This window comes from Schistocerca gregaria, chromosome 8 (genome assembly GCF_023897955.1).
Source record: "Schistocerca gregaria isolate iqSchGreg1 chromosome 8, iqSchGreg1.2, whole genome shotgun sequence".
NCBI lineage: Eukaryota > Metazoa > Arthropoda > Insecta > Orthoptera > Acrididae > Schistocerca > Schistocerca gregaria.
The window spans coordinates 272,466,075-272,486,834 of NC_064927.1; the positions used below are offsets into that span (position 1 = coordinate 272,466,075).

The 20,760-nt window shown below is 46.3% G+C and overlaps 1 protein-coding gene across 5 annotated transcripts in view; it reads left to right on the forward strand.

Moving 5' to 3' along the window:
* Nucleotides 1-20,760, forward strand: part of LOC126284850 (protein diaphanous) — a 346,639-nt gene that overhangs the window by 317,603 nt on the left and 8,276 nt on the right. For all 5 annotated transcript variants that reach the window (XM_049984081.1, XM_049984079.1, XM_049984080.1 and 2 more), the window contains exon 16: nucleotides 13,992-14,156. In XM_049984081.1, the coding sequence (XP_049840038.1) occupies nucleotides 13,992-14,156 (165 nt within the window). The remainder of the gene's footprint in view (nucleotides 1-13,991; nucleotides 14,157-20,760) is intronic.

The following is a 20,760-nucleotide window of genomic DNA, read 5'->3' on the forward strand; positions in this document are numbered from 1 at the left end:
CATGCACATATAGAAAAAATGTTTACCAATACAGTAGATTTTAGAGCTTTGCATGGAGTAGCTTAGAATCTAAAAACTTTAAATGTTCTTTGCTTCTGTTACATTTATTTCTCCTTCGTATATTCTTGTTACATCATAAAAAATACATACTTTTTGATTTGTCAGAGAATTCAATTTTGTAGCTACAAATGCAGTTTCTGGTTTAATTAAATGTTCCAGCTGGTGCTTAAAGGAAATGTTCAAAACTGTTAGCTTTCAACATTGATACATTTTGTATTAAGAGTTGCAACAAGATTCCACATCATCCCGGATTATCATCAGGTTGCGTTGATTTGTTGCCCAGAAGAAAAGAGGGTGATGGTGCGGTGGAGGGGGGGGGGGGGGGGAGGAGCAGGGAAAGATGGTTCCCTGTACGTTATATCCACTGGCCTGGCACATCTCTGTGATACAGCATAGTGGTGTGAAATCTTATTGGTAATAAAATTGCTTATTAACCATACATTACGTTCTACATCTACATACATACTCTGCAATCCACCATACGGTGCATGACGGAGGATACCTCATACCACAACTAGCATCTTCTCTCCCTATTCCACTCCCAAACAGAACGAGGGAAAAATGACTGCCTACATGCCTCTTTATGAGCCCTAATCTCCCTCATCTTATCTTTGTGGTCTTTGCGCGAAATATAAGTTTGCGGCAGTAAAATTGTACTGCAGTCAGCCTCAAATGCTGGTTCTCTAAATTTCCTCAGTAGCGATTCACGAAAAGAACGTCTCCTTTCCTCCAGAGACTTTCACACGAGTTCCTGAAGCATTTCCGTAACACTCGCGTGATGATTAAACCTACCAGTAACAAATCTAGCAGCCTGCCTCTGAATTGCTTCTATATCCTCCCTCAATCTGACCTGATAGGGATCCCAAACGCTCAAGCAGTATTCAATAATAGTTAGTATTAGTGTTTAATAAGCGGTCTCCTTTACAGATGAACCACATCTTCCCAAAATTCTACCAATGAATCGAAAACGACTATCCGCCTTCCCCACAACTGCTTGTCCCATTTCATATCGCTCGGCAATGTTACGCCAGAATATTTAATCAATGTGACTGAGGCAAGCGCTACAGTACTAATGGAGTATTCAAACATTACGGGATTCTTTTTCCTATTCATCTGCATTAATTTACATTTATCTCTATTTAGAGTTAGCTGCCATTCTTTACACCAATCACAAATCCTGTCCAAGTCATTTTGTATCCTCCTACAGTCACTCAATGACGACATCTTCCCGTACATCACAGCATCATCAGCAAACAGCCGCACATTGCTATCCAACCTATCCAAAAGATCATTTATGTAGATAGAAAACAACAGCGGACCTACCACACTTCCCTGGGGCACTCCAGATGATACCCTCACCTCTGATGAACTCACCATCGAGGACAACGTACTGGGTTCTATTACTTAAGAAGTCTTCAAGCCAATCCCATATGTTGGAGCCAATCCCATATGCTCATACCTTAGTTAGGAGTCTGCAGTGGGGCACTGAGTCAAACGCTTTCCGGAAGTCAAGGAATATGTCATCCGTCTGATACCCTTCATCCATGGTTCGCAAGATATCATGTGAAAAAAGGGCAAGTTGCGTTTCACAGGAGCGATGCTTTCTAAAGCAGTGCTGATGATGGACAGCAACTTCTCTGTCTCAAGGAAATTCATTATATTCGAATTGAGAATATGTTTGAGAATCCTGCAACAAACCGATGTTAAGGATATTGGTCAGTAATTTTGAGGATCTGACCTTCTACCCTTTTTATATACAGGCGTCACCTGCACTTTTTTCCAGTCGCTCGGGATTTTACGTTGGACAAGAAATTCGCGATAAATGCAGGCTAAGTAAGGAGCCAATGCAGTAAAGTACTCTCTGTAAAACTGAATTGGAATCCCATCGGGACCTGGCGATTTATTTATTTTCAACCCATTCAACTGCTTCACAACCCCAGGGATGACTATTACTATGTTCTCCATACAGGAATCTGTTCGAGACTCAAACGGCGGTATGTTTGTACGATCCTCCTGCGTGAAAGATTTCTCAAATGCTAAATTTAAAATTTCAGCTTTCATTTTGCTGTCTTTCGTTGCCAGGCAAGACTGATCAGTGAGTGACTGGATGGAAGCCTTCGACCCGCTTACCGATTTTAAGTAAGACCATAATTTTCTTGGGTTTTGCTAAGGTATGATGGTGGTAGGGGTTGAATGCTTCATGCATTGCTCTTTTTACAGCAGCACGAATCTCTACTAACTTTTGCCTGTCTTCATTCTCCCGACCTTTCATGTACCGTGAGTGCCATTGTCTTTGCTTCCTGAGCATTCTCCGAATTGCTCTGTTAAACCACGGTGGGTCTTTTCCGTCCGTAACCCACTTTTTCAGCACATACTTGTCCAATGCATGATTTACAATGTGTTTAAAACTTGCCCATAATTCTTCCACATCCATTGTACCAGAAGTAAATGAAGTCGATACATTTACTAAGTGGGATGCTAACAACTGCTTATCTGCTCTTTCTAGTAAGAATACTCTCCTAGCCTTCTTGACTGACTTTATAACTTTCGTAACAATAGTCGTAATGACATCATGATCACTAATCCATGTCTCAACACTGACACCGTTGAGGTCTGGTCTGTTCATGGCTACCAGATCTAAAATATTTCCATTACACGTTGGCTATCGATTTAGTGGCTCAAGATAGTTTTCGGAAAATGTGTTCAAAAGTAATTCACTTGACAGTTTGTCTGTACCACCTGTAACAAATCCATAGACATCCCAGTCTATACTAGGAAGGTTGAAGTCGCCTTCGACTAATATAGCGTGGTCCAAGTTACTTCTGTACTGAGTGTAAACTCCTTTTGAATGATTCTAGAACTGTCACGGTGTAACCTGGTGACTGGTAGTAACACGCAACAATTAACTTTATTTCTCCTGTTAAACGTGTTCAGATAACTTCACGATCACACTCTACTTTCTCAGTGGACACAATATTTTTGTCAACTGCAATGAAGACAACACCTCCTATGGTGTCTAATCTGTTTTTCTGATACACGTCCCAACCCTCACTAAATATCTCAGGATTCAGCCAGGTCTCAGTCCTGAGAATAATTTGCGCCCCACACGCTTCCTGGAGGGCAATAAATTCAGGAACTTTATTCTGAACACTCTGAAAATTTACTGCTAATATCTTGGTGGCTGGAGTGTCTTTACACTGAGCGCATCCTGATTTCCCTGCCTGTACGCTGATTGGTGAGTGTTCAAGTGTTCATCAGGACACCTCGCACTACTGCCTAGCCTAAAAAAAACCCATGTGCACGCCACAAGTACTCTGCTATCCCAGTAGCCGCTTCCTTTGTGTAGTGCACCCCTGACCTATCTAGGGGCGTCCTACAATTCCCCACTCAATAGCGCAAGTCTAGAAATCTGCAGCCCTTCTATTTTTGGAATCAGCAAGCATTGCTAGGTACAGTAAAAATTGCGCAAAATGGAATCGCCTGGGACTAAAATAATTTTTCAAATTGGACAAGTTTCCAGATTACACCAAACTCATTGGGCTATGTAAAATTTTTCAGGTATCGAGCAAAAAGTACAGCAAAAATTTTTGCTTATGCATATGCCTTCACTCCAGCACAGTAAATGTTCATTTACTGTATGTTGGACAATAGCACATAGGACTATTACACTGATTGACAAATAACACGGTACCTTTTTTTTTTTTACTTTATATTTGTTTATTGTTGTATGTTCATGCAAATTATGCCCATGTTTATTTGCTTTACATTTCACTTTTTTTCACCACTTGTTTTAATTTCCTGTTAAGAATTGTTTTTCTAGGCAATTGTTTGCACAATATAATAGTTCCAACAAGTTGGGAGAATTTGTGTGTGTTGTAAATGGCATAACATGTTTATGCGTGCAATGGCTTCTTCAGGAGTATTGATTTTCCGAAGGACATGATTTTGCTGCTGCTCCTCCTCCTCCTCCTCCTCCTCCTCTGTTTCTTCTTCTTCTTCTTCTTCTTCTTCTTCATCCTCTGTGTTGCAGATTATATTAAATCTGTTGCTGAAGTGAAAGTGGAGTGAGTTGCCAGAAAGTCATCCTGTCAAATGTAATCATCTGCACTACCTGAAATGCTTCGCATTTTCATTTATTTAGCAATTTATGCTGCATTTTCTTGAACTTTTGATGGCCACAGAAGCATCTTTACTCCCAAGCCAATCCAATTTCAGAACAGAAACTGACCATGCAAGAACAAACACAATTTCAGCTTCTTCAACATGAAGAATAAGAGATTGCATCACTTATAATGACACTTGAATGTGTAAATAACCCATTGGTCCATTGGCTGTGTGAGGGTGGTTGAACCTGGAGGGAACCAAGCCAATTTCATGTTTGATAATGTTATTTTCAGGTGGCAGTTTGTGCATTGTCTAGGAAAAGAAGAAATTGGTGATTTCCTTTTTTCATTTTGGCACTGAAAGAGCCCAGCCGTTCTTCCATAAGACCACTCACCATCCACACCTTTTTATTGCTACGCCATGTGACTGGAAGCTTACTGACATCTGTATTTCTGAAACAACATGGTTTTGCCACCTTTCCAATCACCAGTGGCTTCTCCATTTCACCTAACATGTTTCCACACAGCAGTACAGTGAGTCTTTCCTTGAACATTTTTCCACTGGTGCACTTTTCACCTTGAATTACTAGTGATTTTGAAGGCAGCATGTGATAAAACAGTCCTGTTCATCAGCATTGAACACGTCTTTCGGGTCATAATTCACAATTACGTTGGACAGTATAGTTTTCCATTCTGCTGCTACACTTTCCTGCACATTCTTAGCCCTACACTGCGTGAATTTATTTTTTACTTATTAAATTGTGGTAAAAAATTATTCCAGTAATTTTGTGTACAAAAATGAATTATAACTTTTAAGATTCCTTAAATTTTAATTTATTATTACATTATGGGTACCCCCCTGCGGGTTCGGGGGTACGAATAGGCCCGCGGTATTCCTGCCTGTCGTAAGAGGCGACTAAAAGGAGTCTTCAAAGTTTCGGCCTTATGTGATGGTCCCCACTTGGGTTTGACCTGCCATTTTCAAAATTTCCGTTGTTAGTGCGTGCCATTTGGGGAAGGACGCCTTACGTGGTGTTTTTCTATTGGTCCATCGTGCACCTCCATCTTGCATGCTATCTATTGTCGTGTGGAGGGATTTACACCCCATGTCTTCTGGGTTGCCTCCTCGTCTTGTGCGCAATCCCCTTCTTAGCGCCCACGGCAACTGTGGACCCTTTCAACACCTAAAATCCAGCACGGTAGCCAGTCCGTTGTGGTGGGGTCGTCATGTACCCTCTTGGTGGTAGCCCCCTGACCACGCAGGGATCGCACTACAGATGCCAGAGCTGTTTCCTCCCCATGCATGCCAAGGAGTATGTGCCCATCTTGTCTGGGGCACGGGGACTCCGGGCAATGGGATATCGGCCAGGTACCCGTTGCTTTGGCTGGGTGGCGTCCTTGGGGAGAGCCCTCGTTCGGAGTAGGTGGCATCTGGGCGGATGTGGCGCAATGAAGCGCAATAAATCTCACCAAGCTGGTGGTCGCATTGCCACCAGCATCTCTAAGCGAGGCAAAACTGAATTCGATGCTGCACAATATGATCCTCAGTCGTTCCCCTCGTTGGCTGCGCCATGGGAGGGACGCAGATCTAGTGCCAAGCAGGAGCCTTATGTACCACAATACCTTGTCTGCAGCAGGACTGATGGTAACTCCTTTCTTTCGACAAAGCCTATGTTTTTTGTGGAACACCTGGAGGATAAGTTTGGGGAAGTGGCGGGTTTGTCTAAAATGAGGAATGGGTCCATCCTCCTCAAGACGTCCTCCCCAGCCCAGTCACGGGCGTTGCTCTTGTGTCATAAGCTGGGAGACGTCCCTGTTACCGTCACTCCCCACAGTAGCTTAAATATGGTCCAGGGGATTATTTACCATCGCGACCTCTTGTTACAGTCCGATGACGAGCTGAGAGCTGACTTGGAACGACGTGGTGTGCATTTTGTCCGTCGTGTGCACAGAGGACCCAAGACCAACAGGGTGGCCACCGGTGCCTTTATCTTGGCCTTCGAGGGTGCTGTATTGCCTGAGAAGGTCAAGGTAATGGTTTACCGTTGTGACGTCAAGCCATACGTCCCTCCCCCGATGCGGTGCTTCCAGTGCTGGAAGTTTGGGCATATGTCCTCCCGTTGCCCATCCAGCGCCACATGTCGAGATTGCGGACGCCCCTCTCATCCCGATTCTCCATGTGCGCCTCCGCCTGTCTGTGTCAACTGTGGGGAACACCACTCTCCATGCTCGCCGGACTGCCCCGTTCTTCATAAGGAGCGGAAGATTATGGAATTTAAGACCCTGGACCGGCTTACTTATCGCGAGGCAAAACTGAAATTTGAAAGGTTGCATCCTGTCCCTCTTCAAACTTCTTATGCTGCAGCTACGTTATCATCGCCCTCGCGGCCGGCAGTTGTCGCCTCCTCTGTGCCGCCTTCAGTTGGCCCTCGGGGCCGTCCATCTCTGTCTGCCTCCCTCGTGTCTGGGGGCAAGCCTTCCTCTGTTGCCCCCTTAGCAGTTGGGAGCAAACCCCCTTCTGTCACTCCCCCCGCACATGCTTCAGGAGTGACATCTGCTCCAAAACCAGGGGGCTCGATCCCTCCCCCTCCCCCTCCCCCTCCCCCTTCTCTGCCGGCGTCGTCTCCGCCGGCGTTGTCTCTGCCGGCTCCTCTCTCGCGGAAGGGGTCCCTCGGGGCCCTCCCTTCTTCCATTTCTTCTGCTACCCCGCCGGATGTCAGCCAGTGGCTGAAGGTTCATCCACCTGCTGGTCGTAGGGCTTCTGCGTCGTCGTCAGCCTCCGACGCTCCTTCAGAGAAACTCTCTCAGCCCTCTAAGCCAAAGGACAGACGCGAGAAGAAGGACCGGAACGTGTCCAAGAAGAAGGACGCTCTGGCAGTTTCAGTACCGCCTGCTGTCAATAGCTCTGGCTCTGGGGATGCGGTGGAGATCCTCGCCTCTGCCGCGGATCTCGCCCTCACGGAACCCTCGGGGACCTCTCCTATGGACACAGCTGACTCTCGCTCAGTGGCGGCCGTTGACTCTGCGGCGCCGTCTGCCTCTTAGTCGCCTTCACGCCCTCCCAGTCCCTTCCTGCTTCCATTCTCCAGTGGAATTGCGGCGGTTATTTCCGCCACCTGCCTGAGCTCCGGATGCTTCTGAGTGTTTCCCCTGTTCTGTGCATTGCTCTTCAGGAAACTTGGTTTCCAGCAATGCGGACCCCTGCCCTTCGCGGTTATCGGGGATACTATAAGAACCGCGATGACTGTCAACGAGCTTCAGGTGGAGTTTGCCTCTTTGTTCACCACTCTGTCTGTAGCTCACCAGTACCCCTTCTGACGCCTTTAGAGGCAGTCGCTGTCAGGATTGAGCTCTCGCCGGCTATTACTGTTTGCTCTGTTTACGTTCCTCCGTATGGGCAACTCCCCCGACATGTCTTGGCTGCGCTGCTGGCCCAACTCCCGCCGCCATTGCTGCTTCTGGGCGATTTCAATGCCCACAACCCTCTATGGGGTGGGACTGTCTCCGATGACCGCGGTCGCGCTGTGGAGCATGTGTTGGCTCAGCTCGACCTTAGCCTCTTGAACACCGGTGCTCCCACGCATTTCAGTGTGGCCCATGGCTCGTTCTCGGCCATCGATCTCTCTCTTTGCAGCCCCGGACTTGTCCCATCCCTTCACTGGAGAGTGCATCCTGATCTGTGTGGTAGTGACCATTTTCCCATCTATTTGTCACTGCCCCAGTGTCATTCTTCTGGGCGCCTGCCCCGCTGGGCTCTCAACAGGGCTGACTGGCCAGCTTTTACTTCTGCTGCCACCATTGCTTCTCTCCCACAGGGTGACATTGACGAGGTGGTCCGTGTCTTGACCTCGTCAATTATTTCTGCAGCCGAGACTGCCATCCCTCGCTCTTCTGGACTCCCTCGGAGGAAGTCTGTCCCCTGGTGGTCGCCGGAGATTGCTGAGGCTATTCGCGACCGTAGGCGGGCTCTCCAGCGTCATAAGCGGCACCCGTCTCTGGAGACCCTCATCGCCTTTAAGAAGCTCCGTGCCTTGGCCCGTCGTCTTATTGCACGGCGTAAGCAGGAATGCTGGGAGAGGTACATTTCATCCTTGGGCTCCCGTGTCTCCCCGTCGCTCGTGTGGTCCCGCATCCGGTGGATTTATGGATACCAGACCCCTATGGGTGTCCCTGGAATCTCCCTGGACGGCGCTGTCTGCACGGACGCTGCCACCATTGCTGACCACCTTGCCACGCACTTTGCTATGAGCTCTGCGACTGCAACTTACCCTCCTGCCTTTCGCTCTCTAAAGGAGCGCGCCGAGCGGACGCCGTTATCGTTCCACACACGTCGTTCTGAAAAATACAATGCTCCTTTCAGCGAGAGGGAATTCCTCGCTGCCCTCGCCAATTGCCCTGATACAGCGCCAGGACCGGACTGCATCCACGCGCAGATGCTGAAGCATCTCTCCAGGGACTGCCAGAGACACATCCTCACAATCTTTAACCGCATTTGGAGCGAGGGCGTGTTCCCGTCGCAATGGCGAGAGGGTGTTATCGTTCCCATCTTGAAGCCCGGTGCGGACCCTCTGGCGGTGGACGGCTATCGCCCCATTACACTAACCAACGTTTTGTGCAAATTGCTCGAACGTATGGTGGGGCGGCGTTTGTGTTGGGTCCTTGAGTCGCGCGGTCTCCTCGCTCCATCCCAGGGTGGCTTCCGTCAGGGCCGGTCGGCTGCGGACAATTTGGTGCGGCTGGAATCTGCTATCCGTACGGCCTTTTCCCGCCGTCAGCATCTCGTTGCTGTATTTTTTGATCTGCGGAAGGCATATGACACAACATGGAGGCATCACATCCTTGCTACGTTGCGCGAGTGGGGTCTTCGTGGTCAGCTCCCAGCTTTTCTTCAAAACTTTTTATTGCGCCGCTCTTTCCGGGTGCAAGTCGGTGCCGGCTCTAGTTCATCTTATATACAGGAAAATGGGGTCCCGCAGGGCTCGGTGTTGAGCGTTTCCTTATTTTTAGTGGCCATTAATGGTCTGGCTGCAGCCGTGGGGTCGTCGGTGTCTCCTTCTTTGTATGCCGACGACTTCTGCATCTCATTTAGCTCAGCGACTACGGGAGTCGCCGAACGCAGGCTGCAAGCAGCCGTTCGCAAGGCGGCATCATGGGCTCTGACTCATGGATTTCAGTTCTCTGCGGCCAAGACTCGAGTTATGCACTTCTGCAGGCGTCGGACGGTCCACCCTCATCCGGAACTTTACCTCGACGGTCACCTACTTGAAGTGGTGGACACTAGCCGCTTCTTAGGACTCGTCTTTGATGCCAGGCTCACGTGGGTTCCTCATATTACTCAGCTGAAGCAAAAGTGCTGGCAGCACCTCAACGCCCTCCGCTGCCTGAGCCATGCGTCTTGGGGTGCAGATCGCAGCACGCTGTTGCGATTGTACAGAGCCCTTGTGCAGTCCAGGCTTGATTATGGGAGCCTGGCCTATGGGTCTGCATCGCCCTCAGTGTTGACGTTGTTGGACCCCATACACCACTGTGGGGTTCGGCTTGCAACTGGCGCTTTCCGTACGAGCCCCGTGGATAGTCTGCTGGTGGAGGCCGGGGTTCCCCCGCTGCGGATTCGCCGCCACCGACTGCTCGCCGACTATGCTGTCCACGTGCATTGCTCACCAGGCCATCCCAATCATCGCCTGCTTTTCCCTGCCAGGGTTCTCCCTCTGCCCGACCGGCGACCTAGGTCTGGGCTTTCCATTGCTGTCCGCGTCCAGTCCCTGCTGTCTGAACTGGGGTTGTTCCCTCTTCTGCCGCCCTTCCGGGCCTGTGCACCCACGCCTCCCTGGTGTATGACCCGTCCGTCCGTCCGCCTGGACTTGGCACGGGAACCCAAGGACTCGGTTCCGCATGTGGCCCTCCGTCACCGTTTTCTTGCGCTCGTCGCCTCATTTTCAGGCTGTGAGCCAGTCTACACTGATGGTTCCCTGGTGGATGGTCGTCCTGCCTACGCTTTTGCTCACGCTGCCCATGTTGAACAGTGCTCCTTGCCGGCTGGCTGCAGTATTTTTACTGCAGAGCTGGTGGCCATATTGCGCGCTCTTGAGCATATGCGTTCCTGCTCAGGTACGTCCATCGTCATCTGCAGTGACTCCCTGAGCAGCCTCCAGGCTATCGACCGCTGCTATACCTCTTGTCCTCTGGTATCCTTTATTCAGGAGTCTGTTTTTGCCATTACCCGCTCTGGTCGTTCGGTGCTCTTTGTTTGGACGCCAGGTCACATTGGCATCCCGGGGAATGAACGTGTCGACAGGCTGGCCAAAGGGGCGGTCGACGCCCCCACTTTGGCGATCGGCCTCCCGGCTCGTGATTTGCAGTTGGCGTTGCGCCGTAAGGTGCTTCAGATGTGGCGTGACGAGTGGCGTAGCCTGACTTCTCCGAATAAACTGCGGGCTGTCAAGGAGACGACCGATGTGTGGCAGTCCTCCCTGCGGGCTTCTCGCAGGGACTCTGTCATCCTGTGTCGGCTCCGCATCGGCCATACCTACCTGACGCACGGACATCTTTTGCGTCAGGAGGATCCCCCCCTGTGTCAGTGTGGGTCCCGGTTGACGGTCGCCCATATTTTGTTGGAGTGTCCCCGCCTGCGCACCCTCCGGCAGACTTTTAATCTCCCGGGCACGTTGCCTTTGGTTTTATGCGATGATGCCTCCATGGCTGACGACGTTTTAAATTTTATCCGTGGTAGTCCTTTTTATGGTTCCATTTAGGGGGGACCTGTCCCTTTCCCTTTCTGTGTATCTTGTCCTCGAGTGTCCCATTGGTCACAGATTTTAATGTGTGTATTCGGGTGGTTGACTCTTTCCCAATTTTTGTTCCCATGGTCAGTCAACCAGTCTCCGACCCTCTTATTTTCTTCCGTTTCTGTCTGTCCAGTGTTCGTCTGTACTCTTCTTGTCTCTAGTGTTCGCTGCCACATTGGTGTTCTTTCAGTGACTGGGGGGAGGGGCGTCTCCTCCCCCCTTGGGGTTTTACCTGTTCCGTAAATTTTGTTTCGCCGTTTTTTTTTGGAATGGGGGACTGATGACCTTAGCTGTTTAGTCCCCCTTAAGCATCCCAACAACAACAACAACAACATTATGGGTACAAAGCGAAAAAAGTGCAGAAATACTACGCCATGCATTGAGACTAATATTTCATGTTGTACAAAAATGCTACATCATGCAGTGTGACACGAAATAGGTTAGATTAGCACCATTTAACAAACTGTACAATCAGTATTTCATACATTCTGAGATGTAATAAAATGACACTGTAAAAAATGACCCTTATTCAATGTGATAAATTTTGAAGCAATCATTGTTCTTCTTCAGGCATAGAGATACTCCACACTTTTCACACTGGACCGTAAATGCCTTGCAGTTGGCACGCTTACAGCAGTGTTGCTTTTCCATCAATTTGGCCAATGACCAACACCATCTCTCTGTACATCAACTGTTGGCTGAGCTGCAACAGGACTCGTTTCACTTGATTCTGGTCTACCTTGCTTACCTTGTGTTCCTCCTGTTCCTCCTGCTCTGCAGAGACTTCTCCCAACATCCATCTGAAATTCAGACAATTTCATTGTTTTTAAACCTGTGTTACTTTGCAACATGCTTGTAGAGATTACAGGCATTAATGGTTGCAACATCTATTAGATGATAAAATAGTCTGAAGTACCATTTTTTGCTCCTCATTAAAATTTGTACCATCCAAGCAGACTGCCATGAAAGTCCACACCCTCCACATGTTTGTTATATTCCGGTATCACATAAGGAACACTTATCACTTCCCCCTGTCTCTTCTTGCAATTGTACCTTTCGGCTGCGTATGTTGACAGTATTGTGACCCATTTATTTAAGAAACAACAATGTTACACATAAGCTCACAGAAGTTAGGAGACACGTTGACACAAGCACTGCCACTATCTGTTGTAATTCTCCAGATTTACAGACAAATAACTTACATGTAGCAAAAATGCTACTTTATGCAGTGTAGGGTTAGCTTTCCCACACACTTCATCCCACACAATTGTGTATGTAGCTTTGCAACTGCCCAGCTATCCTGTGGATGCCTTAAAGCTCTGTAGTTATATTCAGAATCTCACTCTGCAACATGGGTCCAAATAAAGGTAAGGTTTTTACATGCACACTTACACACCATTCCCACACTGTTTCGTTAATTTCATCATTTCCAGTCTTCTTCGCCTTTCTTTTCATCTGCCCGTTCCCTTTCATCCATTTGTCCTGAATCTTATCCTTGTTTCTTAAAGTCTCATAAATTTGTGTTTCACCATGCAACATAATTTTGCGCACAGAGAGTTTGTCTTTCTCACTTGCCTCAATTACATTAATCTTATCAAGTGTTTCATACTGTTTGTTCGACATCATGTTGCTGAAGCTCTTTAAGTGCTACTAGTCAACTGAAACTGGCAGAAAATAATGACCTTGCTGGGTAAAAGCATTATTTAACGGAACAATACCCACCTGTTGTACTGCGCACATTGGAGCAGAGTGTTGGCAGATGCACAACAATGTTCCTGTATGCACCGGCGTGTGTCAATAATGAGGAAAACGAGAAAGCTGACAAATAGAGCACTGATAAAGAATCCATTTCCATTGATGTACTGTACCAACACTGATAGAGCAGCGTGGTTTTGGGTCCACACCAGCAGCACCATATTGCACTGGACCTTTTTTCCCCCCACTGCTTAACAGAGGTGTTAAAAGTAATATCCTTGTAGAGTCGTGAATAACTAATGAACTGTAGTAACTCCTTAGGCCCTTTTCCACATTATACAATGAATTCTTAAATATGTTCTAAGATTTGCTTTCCGTTTCTGCATTGGACAAGTTCTGCTTTATAGAAAAAAAAAATCAGCATATAAAAGTGCACTGAATGCACCGGGACTGAAATACTGGTATGGTTTGGGCAGATTTCTGAATTATATATGTGTTGATTTGAGCAAGTTTTACTGAACTTCTATTGGGTACCCTCAGAACAGAAAGAGCCAAGGAGTGTCATGGAATTAAGTACTCTAATAATTATCTTCAACACAGCAAACACAGTGATATTGATTCATAGTTTCCTTAAGCTTAAATAGTGTTTCTGACCAAATAATGGTACTGATAAATCCTGATTCATATATAATCATCCTCTGGTCTGTCACCTGAAATTGTACCCTGTGATCTAGGTCACCACCACAAAGCTTTGTGACCAGTCTTGGAAGAAATATCGCAACATTCCTAGCCTTCAGAATGTGTTACACATTACTTGTACTGAAAGATTTGTGTCATGAATGTTGGAACAGTTCCACCACCACATTTGATGACTAACCACTTCTAGCATCGCGAAGACACACTGCTTGGCATTTCTGTGGATCTCGCACTGTGCGACTGATCTTTGTCTTCTAGACCTGTAACTGTGAAACTTGTTTATGGGTCAGTCCCAAACTCACATCCCCACAGTCTCTAAACTGCTGTAACTGTCTCAAATGTTTAGTAATACTTACGAACCTGCTACCACTCTTTAGAGGTCACATGTATATCAGTCGTGTTGACGTTAGTCTTCTGTCACTTACTGGGTTATGCAGCTACATTGATGAATCTACTGCCATCTGTTTCCCAGAAATTTCATCTTGTTGGCAGGGAAATAAATTTTATATTCTTGAGATGGAGAGGTATGTTCATGTATGTGAGAATACTATATATTTACTGTTTTCATTCTTTAATTGATACTGTATGAAGATGAAGATTAAACAGACCAGTGATACATGCTAAATACGTATTTTTCCTTAATGAATAATAGTCATTTGCCGTGGAAGCAAGGGAACACTGTGCTGTTATGCAAAACATGTTCAAGAATCTGGAATCTCTGTACTCGGAACTTTCAGAGTACTACGCATTTGATAAACAAAAGTACACACTGGAGGAATTTTTTGGTGATGTGAAGAAATTTAAGGATGACTTCATTGTAAGTGTGAGACAATCTAAGATATAAATAAGGTAAACGTTAATGATTAATAACAATTATCAGGTTTTTCATAGAAGACATATGGCTCACAGTAGTCTTCCATAAATGTTAGTGGACTAGCATGTCAGAAATCTATAAGTAAAGACAGTCACCTGCTTTAATTGGTGAGTAATTGCATATGAAATTCTTCACATATTTGTTAAATAATTTCAGTTCCAGATTTATATGATCTGTTTTGTACATGCTTCTCTGTTTTTAATTTCTTCTAACCATTGTCGTAGAGCCACTGTAAGTCAGCTTCACATCGTTCTTCCAGCACATCTGTGTGAGCTGCTTAACTATTCTTTAAAGTATCTTTGATTCTGAGCTGTCAAAACACTAATGTCCTTTCATAATACAAAATTTTATGATTATTTAATGAGATAAACAGATTAGGTAATGCATAGGATAAAGTTTTAAATTAATTTTGCGTGTAAAACATTGAAGTTGTGAATTAGTGAGCATCTCATTACTGTAAAGTTATGTATGAGGGCTGTTCAAAAAGTAAGATGACTTTTCAAATTGTGTGGGCAACGTACGTTTGATTTTTTGTACATATGTTCACAGTTTCAAATGTACAGCATACTAGATTTGTTTTTGAAGATAGAAAGGTTACACTTGTTTTAGTGTGCTTGGCAATTTTCAATTATTATAAAATATGGAGCAAAGAATTTGCATCAAATTTTTGTATGAAAAATGGAATAAAGTGCTCTAAGACACTTGAAATGTTGATACTGGCATACAGAGAGTCTGCTGTAAGTAAAAAGAAAGTTTACAAGTGGTACAAGCTCTTCCAAGATGGCTGAGAAAATGCAATGACAAGCCTTGCTGTGGACACCGCAGCACATCAACAGCAGATGATAACGTTGAAGCTGTGAAGAAAATTGTTTTGGAAAATTGTCGAATAACTGTAAGAAGTTGCTGAGGATGTTGGAATATCAATCAGCTTGTGCCATGCAAATATATATATGATGATATATTAAAAACAAAGATTCCAAGACTTACCAAGGAGGAAAGCGCCGGCAGACAGGCACATGAACAAAACACACAAACACACACACAGAATTACTAGCATTCGCAACCGATGGTTGCTTCTTCAGGAAGGAGAGGGAAAGACGAAAGGATGTGGGTTTTAAGGGAGAGGGTAAGGAGTCATTCCAATGCCGGGAGCGGAAAGACTTCCCTTAGGGGAAAAAAAGAACAGGTATACACTCGCGAGTGTGTGCGAGGATAGGTATATACTTGCGCCCGCACACGCGCACGCATATCCATCCATACATACACAGACACAAGCAGACGTATTTAAAGGCAAAGAGTAAGGGCAGAGATGTGGAGGCAAAGATGTTGTTGAAAGACAGGTGAGGTATGAGTGGCGGCAACTTAAAATTAGTGGAGATTGAGGCCTGGTGGATAACGGGAAGAGAGGATATATTGAAGGGCAAGTTCCCATCTCCGGAGTTCGGTTAGGTTGGTGTTGGTGGGAAGTATCCAGATAACTCGGACGGTGTAACACTGTGCCAAGATGTGCTGGCCATGCACCAAGGCACGTTTAACCACAGGGTGATCCTCATTACCAACAAACACTGTCTACCTGTGTCCATTCATGCGAATGGACAGTTTGTTGCTAGTCATTCCCACATAGAAAGTGTCACAGTGTAGGCAGGTCAGTTGGTAAATCACGTGGCTTTGCCTTTGATCGTGTACACTTTCCGAGTTACAGGACAGGACTAGGTGGTGGTGGGAGGGTACATAGGACAGGTTTTACACCGGGGGCGGTTGCAAGGGTAGGAGCCAGAGGGTAGGGAAGGTGGTTTGGGGATTTCATAGGGATGAACCAAGAGGTTACGAAGGTTAGGTGGACGGCGGAAAGACACTCTTGGTGGAGTGGGGAGGATTTCATGAAGGATGGATCTCATTTCGGGGCAGGAATTTAGGAAGTCGTATCCCTGCTGGAGAGCCACATTCAGAGTCTGATCCAGTCCCGGGAAGTATCCTGTCACAAGTGGGGCACTTTTGGGGTTCTTCTGTGAGAGGTTCTGGGCTTGAGGGGATGAGGAGGTGGCTCTGGTTATCTGCTTCTGTACCAGGTCGGGAGGGTAGTTGCGGGATGCGAAAGCTGTTTTTAGGTTGTTGGTGTAATGGTCCAGGGATTCAGGACTGGAGCAGATTCGTTTGCCACGAAGGCCTAGGCTGTAGGGAAGGGACCGTTTGATATGGAATGGGTGGCAGCTGTCATAATGGAGGTACTGTTGCTTGTTGGTGGGTTTGATGTGGACGGATGTGTGAAGCTGGCCATTGGACAGATGGAGGTCAACGTCAAGGAAAGTGGCATGGGATTTGGAGTAGGACCAGGTGAATCTGATGGAACCAAAGGAGTTGAGGTTGGAGAGGAAATTCTGGAGTTGTTCTTCACTGTGAGTCCAGATCATGAAGATGTCATCAATATATCTGTACCAAACTTTGGGTTGGCAGGCTTGGGTAACCAAGAAGGCTTCCTCTAAACGACCCATAAAAAGGTTGGCATACGAGGGGGCATTCCTGGTACCCATGGCTGTTCCCTTTAATTGTTGGTATGTCTGGCCTTCAAAAGTGAAGAAGTTGTGGGTCAGGATGAGGAAAGAGGTTTTAGGTAGGGTGGCAGGTGATCAGCGTGAAAGGAAGTGCTCCATTTCAGCGAGGCCCTGGACGTGCGGGATATTTGTGTATAGGGAAGTGGCATCAATGGTTACAAGGATGGTTTCCGGGGGTAACAAACTGGGTACGGATTTCAGGCGTTCGAGAAAGTGGTTGGTGTCTTTGATGAAGGATGGGAGACTGCATGTAATGGGTTGAAGGTGTTGATCTACATAGGCAGAGATACGTTCTGTGGGAGCTTGGTAACCAGCTACGATGGGGCGGCCAGGATGTTTGGGTTTGTGAATTTTAGGAAGTAGGTAGAAGGTAGGAGTGCGAGGTGTTGGTGGGGTCAGGAGTTTGATGGAGTCAGGTGAAAGGTTTTGTAGAGGATTCCTTGAAGCTCCGCCTGGACATCAGGAATTGGATTACCTTGGCAAACTTTGTACGTAGAGGCGTTTGAAAGCTGACGCAGTCCCTCAGCCACATACTCCCGACGATCAAGTACCACGGTCGTGGAACCCTTGTCAGCCGGAAGAATGATGATGGATCGATCAGCTTTCAGATCACGGATAGCCTGGGCTTCGGCTGTGGTGATGTTGGGAGTAGGATTAAGGTTTTTCAAGAAACATTGAGAGGCAAGGCTGGAAGTGAGAAATTCCTGGAAGGTTTGGAGAGGGTGATTTTGAGGAAGAGGAGGTGGGTCCCGCTGTGATGGAGGACAGAACTGTTCCAGGCAGGGTTCAATGTGGATAGTATCTTGGGGAGTTGGATCATTAGGAGTGGGATCAGGATTATTTTTCTTCGTGACAAAGTGATATTTCCAGCAGAGACTACGAGTGTAGGACAGTAAATCTTTGACAAGGGCAGTTTGGTTGAACCTGGGAGTGGGGCTGAAGGTGAGGCCTTTGGATAGGACAGAGGTTTCGGATTGGGAGAGGGGTTTGGAGGAAAGGTTAACTGCTGAATTGGGGTGTTGTGGTTCCAGATCAGATTGTGTTGACTAGAATTTTGAAGTGTTGGGGGGAGTGGAGCTGGAACTGGGAGATTCCCGGGACTGGAACAGACTCTGAATGTGGCTCTCCAGCAGGGACACGACTTCCTAAAATTCTGCCCCGAAATGAGATCCATCCTTCATGAAATCCTCCCCACTCCACCAAGAGTGTCTTTCCGCCGTCCACCTAACCTTTGTAACCTCCTGGTTCATCCCTATGAAATCCCCAAACCACCTTCCCTACCCTCTGGCTTCTACCCTTGCAACCGCCCCCGGTGTAAAACCTGTCCTATGCACCCTCCCACCACCACCACCACCACCTACTCCAGTCCTGTAACCCGGAAGGTGTACACGATCAAAGGCAGAGCCACGTGTGAAAGCACCCATGTGATTTACCAACTGACCTGCCTACACTGTAATGCTTTCTATGTGGGAATGACCAGCAACAAACTGTCCATTCGCATGAATGGACACAGGCAGACAGTGTTTATTGGTAATGAGGATCACCCTGTGGCTAAACATGCCTTGGTGCATGGCCAGCACATCTTGGCACAGTGTTACACCGTCCGAGTTATCTGAATACTTCCTACCAACACCAACCTATCCGAACTCTGGAGATGGGAACTTGCCCTTCAATATATCCTCTCTTCTCGTTATCCACCAGGCCTCAATCTCCGCTAATTTTAAGTTGCCGCCACTCATACCTCACCTGTCTTTCAACAACATCTTTGCCTCCACACTTCCGCCTCGACTTACATCTCTGCCCTTACTCTTTGCCTTTAAATATGTCTGCTTGTGTGTGTGTGTGTGTGTGTGTGTGTGTGTGTGTGTGTGTGTGTGTGTGTGTGTGTGTGTGTGTGCGTGCGCGCGAGTATATACCTATCCTTTTTTCCCCCCTAAGGTAAGTCTTTCCGCTCCCGGGATTGGAATGACTCCTTACCCTCTCCCTTAAAACCCACATCCTTTCATCTTTCCTTTTCCTTCCTTCTTTCCTGATGAAGCAGCTGCCGGTTGCGAAAGCTCGAAATTCTGTGTGTGTGTTTGTGTGTTTTATTCATTGTGCCTATCTACCGGCGCTTTCCCTCTTGGTAAGTCTTGGAATCTTTTATAATTTTTTTTTTTTTTTTTTTAAACATTCGACGCACGAGATGTGTGTCAGTGAAGTTTGTTCCAAACCTTCTCAATTTTGATCACAAGAGCTCTTGAATGATGTCAATTATGATTCTGATTTGCTCAAAAGGGTCGTAACCGGAGATGAAATATGAGTTTACGGTTACGACGTCGAAACAAAAGCCCAGTCACTCCATTGGAAGAATCGCAGAGAGCCAAGACCGAAAAAAACACGCCGAGTTCAATCAAATATCAAAGTTTTGCTCACTTCCCCCCCCCCCACCCCCCCCACCCCACCCCCCCACCCCATGGCATAGTGCATGATGAATTTTTGTCTCAAGGTTGTACGGTCAATAAGGAGTGTTACCTTGACATTATTTGCCATTTGCAACAAGCAGTATACAAAAAATGTCTGGAATTGTGGAAAAAAACTATTCATGGCTTTTGCATCACAACAATGCACCTGCCCATTCATCGTTGCTTGAGAGAGATTCTTTGGGCAAAAACAACGTAACATCATGCTTTAGCTACCATATTTACCAGATTTGGCCCCCCTGCAATTATCAATGATTGAGGAAATAAAAAGTTCATTGCAGAAAGTACTCAAAGCTGTACCAAAAAGTGCTTATGAGAAGTACTGTGAGGATTGGAAGAAGTGTTGGCACAAGTATATTGTATCTGAGGGGGATTACTTTTAAGGCGACAACGTGAATATTAATGAATAAATAAATATTTTTTCATAAAAATATAAAATCACCTCACTTTTTGAACACCTCATATTCTTGAAAAATTTTGATTTATTCCACTGCTCCAACTTAAGTGTTGTATGCAAGATGTTTATTTTGTTTAACACACTCTGTTTCATTTTCTGCAGTAAACCATTTTCCTTGTATTGAGTACTTTTGTTGCTGCAATTAACTAGAGTGTCGATTATCCAAACGTCAGTCAACCGAACGACCGCTTAACCGAACTGTGTACTCGCCCGCACCTGTTACTCTCCCACCCTACCGTCCATCATCCCCCTCACTCCCTCGAAACCAAGTTTCCCACAGTAGTCGCCACACTGGGCCACCACTGGTGGACCATTGCTTCTAATGGGGTTTTCACAAGGCGTTGCTGACCGGCCAAGCCACCAGTCGCTCTGTTTCAACAATCAGCACACTTCTGTCGGCTTGGCACTGGAAGTAGAAGTAGCGGCAGTATCAAAGCTGTTCACAGCAACAGCGGCTGGGCGGCACCAGCTTAGAGTTGAGGCGTGCCGCTCCGTGCAGTTTGAAGGATTGCACGCCCCCAAGAAGACTTTCTCACGGTGCAAACAGTCACCTTCTGTTCTCTGTTACGACCACTTGTGTGCTGCTGCATAAAGAAGTGAACTTGACGATACAAAATGCTTAAATGTAAACATGTTGTCCTTTGTATGAGGGACAAGTACGAGATTATTAAAAGGTTAGAAGAAGGTGAATCCGCAACCACTTTATCCAATGAGTACAAGGTGGCGAAGTCGACAATTACGGATATGAAAAAACAAAAGACGAGCGTAGCAAATTTTGTTTAATAAACTGTGCCACACACTATACATTCCTATTGAAGTTGCCTTTGTAGGTTATTTTGTGATACTAAAATAGATGCCTGTTTTTATGAATAAATTTCCTATACAGTACTTCTTTTTGGCAAATAAACATGTACAGTTCGATTATCCGAACAAACCAGTTTTCCAAACACCCATGTCCCCCAATTACTTCGGATAATTGACGCTCTACTGTATAGGGTTTGTGATTTTTTTTTTTTTTCCCATGTAACTTCTTAACACTGGGGAGACTTTTTTTTTTACATATTTTGATTATTTAA